Source organism: Penaeus chinensis, chromosome 16, assembly GCF_019202785.1.
Source record: "Penaeus chinensis breed Huanghai No. 1 chromosome 16, ASM1920278v2, whole genome shotgun sequence".
NCBI lineage: Eukaryota > Metazoa > Arthropoda > Malacostraca > Decapoda > Penaeidae > Penaeus > Penaeus chinensis.
Window position 1 is genome coordinate 19202842 of NC_061834.1, and position 7500 is coordinate 19210341.

General features: G+C 38.7%; 2 protein-coding genes across 2 annotated transcripts in view; one reads left to right on the forward strand and one right to left on the reverse strand.

Moving 5' to 3' along the window:
- Positions 1-710, forward strand: part of LOC125033588 (ribosomal L1 domain-containing protein 1-like) — a 10987-nt gene extending 10277 nt beyond the window's left edge. Inside the window, exon 9 of the mRNA XM_047625234.1 lies at positions 80-710. The gene's annotated coding sequence lies outside the window, so the exon portion shown is untranslated. The remainder of the gene's footprint in view (positions 1-79) is intronic.
- A 5556-nt stretch (positions 711-6266) lies between these two features.
- Positions 6267-7500, reverse strand: part of LOC125033249 (glucoside xylosyltransferase 1-like) — a 4987-nt gene continuing 3753 nt past the window's right edge. Inside the window, exons 2-3 of the mRNA XM_047624632.1 lie at positions 6738-7500; positions 6267-6522 (exon numbers count right to left, since the gene is read on the reverse strand). The exon at positions 6738-7500 is cut by the window's right edge and continues 179 nt beyond it. Of these exons, the coding sequence (XP_047480588.1) occupies positions 6325-6522; positions 6738-7500 (961 nt within the window). The 3' untranslated portion in view covers positions 6267-6324. The remainder of the gene's footprint in view (positions 6523-6737) is intronic.

Consider the following 7500-nt stretch of genomic DNA (forward strand, 5'->3'; position numbering starts at 1 on the left):
CTAATTATTATTATTATTATTATATGTCTCATCTTATTCTAGGAATATTTTGTATTTACATATGTATTTACTCTTACAGGTTGAAAAAACTGAAGTCAGTTGCCAAAATGACTATTAGGAAGAAACAAGAGGAAGAAGATACAGAATATATACAAGAAAAAAATAGTAATATATCCTATTGGTGAAACTGTGGGCCAATTGTACTTTTTTTTTTTTTTTTTTACAGGATTAGTGATATTCATGTTAAAGTATTGCTAATCATAAGGAATTTGTGATCACAAGTTTTATCATTATCAGTGTTCATAAAGCATATTACTTTAATCTTCACTAATTTACTAAGCTTTCTTTGTTTGTGGATATTCAGGTTAACAACAATTGTTAAAGGAGAGAACCAGAATATAGTACATGATATAAAGTTTTAAGTCAGTTATTCTTCCCATTGTTAATTTTTGTTGTTTGGATTCTATAATTATTTTGAATATGATGTACACATGAGTGGCAGAAGCTCTATAGCTTTTTCTTTTTCATTTGCAAATGAAGTAGCAGGTAATATTCTACATTAAAGTGACCAGTACTGGAAATTCTACTTGCTCTTGTTATATCATCATGAGTCCATCAAGTAATGATGTTATGTGCTTGGTTTACACCTTAACGTGGACTTTGAAACAAATGTAAAATATGATAGTTGTAATAAATATCAAATTTATTTACCTGATTTTTTTTCATTTGTCATATACATATATAAAATTATAATACCAAAAAAGGAAGTGTAACATTCCCATCCCCTAGCACTAAACACAGGCAAAGGATATTGTTTGTCCTCTTACACCTTCTCATTATTCTTCATAAACTTACTCTTCCTTAACATTTGCCCCAGGCAAGGAGGTTTTATAGTTAATTTCCATTTATTGTATTATTTATTTGAAAGATTTTTCTGATATGGTAGAGATTGCAGGGAATCAGGCTACAGTGTGTACAAGAGGGAGAATGAAGAAACTAGCATAAATGGCAGTTTCTACAATTGTCTGTCAGATGATTTAGATGGCCAGGGAAGTTTTGGAGCAGTATTATATGACAGAAGTGTGACATTCATGCAGTATCAACAGCCATCAAACACAATAAAAATTAGTCGGTTCTTCAATGAAATAAAATTGCAAGGGCTTCATGAAAATGTACCTGTTGCTTTGTATCCCTACAAGGGAAATTGTTTGTGTGGAGTTTGTTTTGATTGCTCAGTGGCCTGTTTAACAGGATGGTGGTTCACTGGAAATTTGTCCAGGCTTACTTTTGGGGGGTTTCACCAAAGTGACCTAACTTTTGATCATTGGATGAACTAAAGTTTCCCTAGGATTGCAATCCTATCTAGTGGTTATATTGGACTGCCTTGTGCATGGTGTAGGGATATTTTTCAAAAATCAGAAATAGGTTGCAGATAAAGAGGGAGATTATCATGTCAAGCCCAATGGTTTGTTGTACAAAGTTGTAATCAACCCATCTGGTATATAGGTTAGATCAGTCATTCAGATATATTTAGAAAATTCCAGTGTGCTTGACATAGCCCCCCAATGTCTTTCCACTTCTGTATCAACAAATAAATCTGGCCTTGTCCTTTAGGGTTTATCCCAGGGTATGCAAGAGATACAAAGTTTGCTTTGGTGTGTAATTCCCAGTCAGGTCACATTGGGAATTAGATGGTGACTGATAGCAGGGTTCCATTGGAATTGGTGCTAAAAGAAATTACTGTATTATATGTGGGTGTAAAAACAATATGGAATCAGAATATTCATGATACTTCATGCCCTTTATGAAATAAAGAACCACAGTCCAATTTTATATATTCATTTGTTTAATAGTCTGACATTTCCACATAAATAATGTAACCTAAACATAAACAATGTACATGTACAAAAATTAAAATATTAAACTACTGTGTGTGTGTGCGTGTGCGTGCGTCTGCGTGCGTCTGCGTGCGCGTGCGTGTGCGTGTGCGATTGTGTGTGTGTGTGCGTGTGCGTGTGCGTGTGCGTGTGCGATTGTGTGTGTGTGTGTGTGTGTGTGTGTGTGTGTGTGTGTGTGTGTGTGTGTGTGTGTGTGTGTGTGTGTGTGTGTGTGTGTGTGTGTGTGTGTGTGTGTGTGTGTGTGTGCGTGTGTGCGTGCGTGTGTGCGTGCGTGCGCGCGCGCACACGTGCATGCATTTTATATTTCAGTAGATGATATGTGTTGCTGCTAAGCTTAAAGCTAAAATACGATTTTCCTTTTCATATTCAGACTAGTAAAAGAAAAGATGTACATGAAACAAAGAAATAGTTGTGATTATAGGTCAGAATCTGAAAAAAACAAGAATTTTCTGAATATGATAGTGCTAATATTAAAACCGGTTTCGTATAACATTAACTCAACTGCATCAAAATGCTCTTATATATTGATATATATAGATTTTAAGAGGGTTGATACTAAAAGCATGATGAGACGTTAGTTAACAATCAGATTTTTTTATGGAAATTGAGTTACAAGCACTTAATTGATATATAAACTATCAAGCAAAAGACATAATTTCAGTATCCAAATTGTTTTTTAACCTATGGATGGAAGTATGTCGCAATGTGCAGTATATTCGGACAACAATATGAAAAATATTTGTAAACCATTAAACCTGTAATCAAAGGTGAGTGAAATGCATTAGAATTGTTGTCAATGATTCCTTAAAAAAATAATACAATTCTTACGTACCCATACCAGAATTGTTTTACACGCTCATTGCTGATTGTCTTCAGATGGCTTTAGGCGAAGGCTAGAGGCAGCGGGAAATTAGGTATTATGAAATTAATATTTTCATTGAAAGAAGAGTGTGTTTAGCTTGTATAGCATCCCGGACAGTCACTTGAGTTGTTGGGCCACTCAAAGAAGAAAGGTAACAGAAAAAAAATAAAAAAAGGAGAGAGAGTAGAAAAAAAAGACAAAAATAATGAGAGACTAAAAAAGAAAGAGGTGAAAATGGAAAATTAATAATAAGGGAAGGAAGACGAAAGGAGAAAACAAGAAATATTAAGAGGATGCTTAAAAGAAACAAAGACCCTTCCCTTTGGTTCCTTTAAAAAAAGGAAGTTCTTGTCTTGTGGCAGTTTTCCTTTTCCACATGATATTGTCTTCGTGTATTGCAATAATTTAGGTAAACATCCTGATAACTTTGGTAACTTCTATCATAGTGAAGAACAGTAAGACCCGCTTCAGAGTAATTGTTTTTAAATGGATCCTCTCACACGGAGTCTCCGAAATAATGGATTCCCAACTCACTTGGAAAAAGTCCATTTGTGTTAAGTAGACAAGCCAGTCTGGACAAAACTAAAGACGTTGTGAATATTTTACATGTAGGCCTAAAACAGTCTAAAGAAAACTAGACATCACGGACGCCTTATGAGCAGACCTAAGACATACTGAAAATATATCTACATTACGGACGCCTTATAAGCGGGCGAGGCCGTATGTCAGTGCTTGGTTGAATCCGGTATAATTACTACACGGAAATATGAGTCTTCCGCTGTCCAGGAGGTTAAGTTGAGCTTGAATACGGGCGAGCAGAGCAGATGGAGCTTCGTCGAAACTGAGTTTGAGTAGATTTGCATACATCATCTGTAAGAAAAAATGGTTCGTTGATACAGTGTCATTTGTTTGTAAAAATATGTTAGAAAATTAAATTGTCTGTGTTAATCATCTCATTGATGTAAAAATGTGTATGGGGCATATAAGTACATGCACTCTCTCTTTCTTTATTTATATGAATGCATATAATTCTATCTCTCTCTCTCTCTCTCTCTCTCTCTCTCTCTCTCTCTCTCTCTCTCTCTCTCTCTCTCTCTCTCTCTCTCTCTCTCTCTCTCTCTCTCTCTCTCTTGATATATATATATATATATATATATATATATATATATATATATATATATATATGTATGTATATATATGTATATGTATATATATGTATATATATATATATACATACATACATACATATACACACACACACACACACACACACACACACACACACACACACACACACACACACACACATATATATATATATATAAATATGTGTGTGTGTGTGTGTGTTTCTTTATATATATACATATACATACATATATATATCCATGTGTATAATATATATATAATGTATATTTATAATATATATATAATGTATATTTATAATATATATACATATATATATAATCTATCTCTCCCTCTGTGTGTGTGTGTGTGTGTGTGTGTGTGTGTGTGTGTGTGTGTGTGTGTGTGTGTGTGTGTGTACATATATTTACACACACACACACACACACACACACACACACACACACACAGATAGATAGATAGGTAGCTATAGATATAGATATAGATACAATATATATCACGGATAGAAATACCTTAAATTTGACATCGACGTATCTGAAGAAAGTCATGTCAGCTCCGTGTAGAGCTAATATGCCGGCTGAGACGCAGTCCGAGCAGACCGGGACTTTTGACATACATGATGACGGGAGGAAGTTCCAGCGCGATGTCAGCTCCAGCAGTAGGTGAGGTTTCGGTTTTAGAAAGTGGTTGAGCGCGTCCTGATCATGGCGGGGGAGCGGAAGGAAAGCGCCTTCGGCGATGATGGCGGTCCCAAGTCCTCCTCCCGGGAGCTGTCTTATGCGAGTGAGGTTGGCGATCATGATGCCCGTGTTGATTCCCACGGTGCCCGCGTAATCTCGCGGAGGAGATTCTTTAATGTAATTGGGTTCGGGGGCCAAGGCGATCACGCGGGGAGACGTCATCGACTCTAAAACCTGCCATAGTTCTTCGGCTGGACCCAAGAAAATTAGATCCGTGTCGATAAAGACAACGGCGTCTTGTTCGGGAAGGGCTTCGGCTAAAAACTGCTTTGCCCAAGCACAGGGTCGCCAGTTATTTATGATTTCAGGATAACCATGCGGGAACCATTGCTCTCGGCGTTCGAAACGTAGCCGATCCCTCTGATGTCGTGGAAACGCACTGGTCATGTTCACAACTTTTTTGAAGGTGGCCATCGTGTCTGTGAGAACTATTATGCGCCAAATCGGAGCTTTGCTAAAATATAGGAGCGTTTTAAACATCGCTGTCATCTGTGAGCGCTGTCTAGCCCACGAACCGCGTAACCGATTACTGTAAGTTGCATCGGTGTCCTCGTCGGTGGACCCGAGACTGTCATCAGTATCATCGCCATTCGGAGATTCACACACTGTTATCACCAGCGGAGATTTCACGGACGGACTGGGCTCTTGAATGGCTGGCGGAACAAAAGCTTCATTGGTAATGTTTGTTATTCGAAATAATCGCGCAAGGTAGCCAGCGAATGCAAACACCAGTGCCACGGCTAAGCACCGAAAGAAAAACTTCATTGCTGTGTTTGCTGTATAACGAACTGTCCTACATGCAAACTATATTCTGCGCACTGTAATTGACAATATATCCATAACGCATAAGACGCTCGTGTTAATGTTAGTGTTAACCCTTTGAGTAAGGTAAAGGCGATATGACAACGAGAGAACGCCAATAATTTTTCTCCTTGTTTTCCTGGTCATTTTACCTCACTTTCCTCAGTCATAAGGAACCGTACATGTATCCGCGGGAAGAGCCACGTGAAATGCGCCGCTTATCCTTGTTATGAGCGCTATTTGAATAGGATTCTCATCTCAAATAGGATTCTCAAATATAAAGAAAAAAAACGGAAAGAACGCATAACAGTATACTATTGTGTACAAGTTTAATGAAATGGGTTATTGAGAGTAATAATAATTTCCAATATCATTTTATTAATTCAAGTTTCGCTACAAAGTAAGATGGTGATCAGTTACAGTGTTTTAAAATTAACAGTTGGCGTGACATATCTCCATATTTAGTTATTAATAGTAACAAGTTTATTATCTGATTTACAGGAGTCTAACACGGTTTTGTCCTGCTTCCATACGTTTCAGGAACACTGGAGATGTACAACAAATTGTAAACTTGTGTATATTTTGTGTCTGTGTGTGAGCTAGTAAATTCACCTAGGTCAGTAACATGCTGGAAAGGAATCAGATACACTCAAGTCGTTTTTTCTAGTTTGTTAGCTTTTTAGCTTAATATTATTAGTAATATCTACATGTCTTTACAAATTGTTAACATTCCAAATATGTTCGGAAATTAACCTATCTATCTATCTGTGTGTGTGTGTGTGTGTGTGTGTGTGTGTGTGTGTGTGTGTGTGTGTGTGTGTGTGTGTGTGTGTGTGTGTGTGTGTGTGTGTGTAGGTGGGTGCGTGCGTGTGGAATTCCCTCATGTTCCTCTACCTGTATCTTTAGCGGTGAGATGAGTAAGACCTAACGTGAAGTAAGGAGCGAACATTGACAGATTAGCACAAGCAGTATCAGTGATTTTCATCGAGTCCAGCTGAGCCAATCTGGAACGCAGTCTGCTTAGTACGCTGGTTGGGGGTTCTGTTAAGGAGAGCTGGCTGAGTGCTCCGTATGTGACCTTAAATTTTAAAAAATAACCTGGATGAATCTATTGAATATACAAATGTATTATTTTTATATGTAAATAGAAATACATAAACATAGATGTGTCTTTGTTTATCTATCTATCCATACATATTTTTACCTATCTACCTATATATATTCATGCAATCAAATATAGATGTCACTGTTCATTTGACTTGTTATTAGAAACATTAGGACGACGAAACTTACCAGGAACAGTCCTTCAAGTAGCCTGTAGAAGGAAACGTCAGCCCCATGTAAGACCAAGACTCCCAAACGTTGGCAATCCGGGCATGGCGGAGCGGCTCTGTGGCACGAGGATATCATGAAATTCCAGCGTGCCGAGACTTCCTTAAACAAGTGCGGTTTATCCACAAGAAAGTGGTTAAGAACATCCTGGTCGTGGCGGTAGTTATGATTCAGGAGTCCCGAATTCAGCAAAGCAGTGCCCAGGCCGCCTCCAAGGAGTGATCTCTGGCGCGTTAGGTTAGCCACCATCACGCCCGTGTTAAGTCCCGCTCTCCCAGCGAACTTTCTCCTTGGAGTCTCTACGCTATACTTGGGTTCTGGGGAGAGAGCAACCACTTGTTGTGTGTCCATGGCCTTGAACAGGTCCCACATTTCCTCCGGTGGACCGAGAAACACCAGATCCGTGTCTACGTACACAACGGCCTCTTCGTTCGGCAGGGCTTCGGCGAGGAACTGCTTCGCCCAAGCACATGGCCGCCAGTTAGCTGTGATATTTGCATGATGTTTTGGGTACCACTGCTCTTGGTGTTCGAGTCGCAGCCGTCCTCGTTGCTCCTGAGGGAAGATACTGGTGAGAGTGAGTACTTTATCAAAGGTGGCACGGGTGTCAGTGAGAACTATGATTCGCCAAACAGGAGCTGCGCTGAAGTACAAGAGAGTCTTCAACATCGTTGTCAGTTGTTTTTGCTGCCTTTCCCAAGACGTGATGAGCCGAAACGCAGCT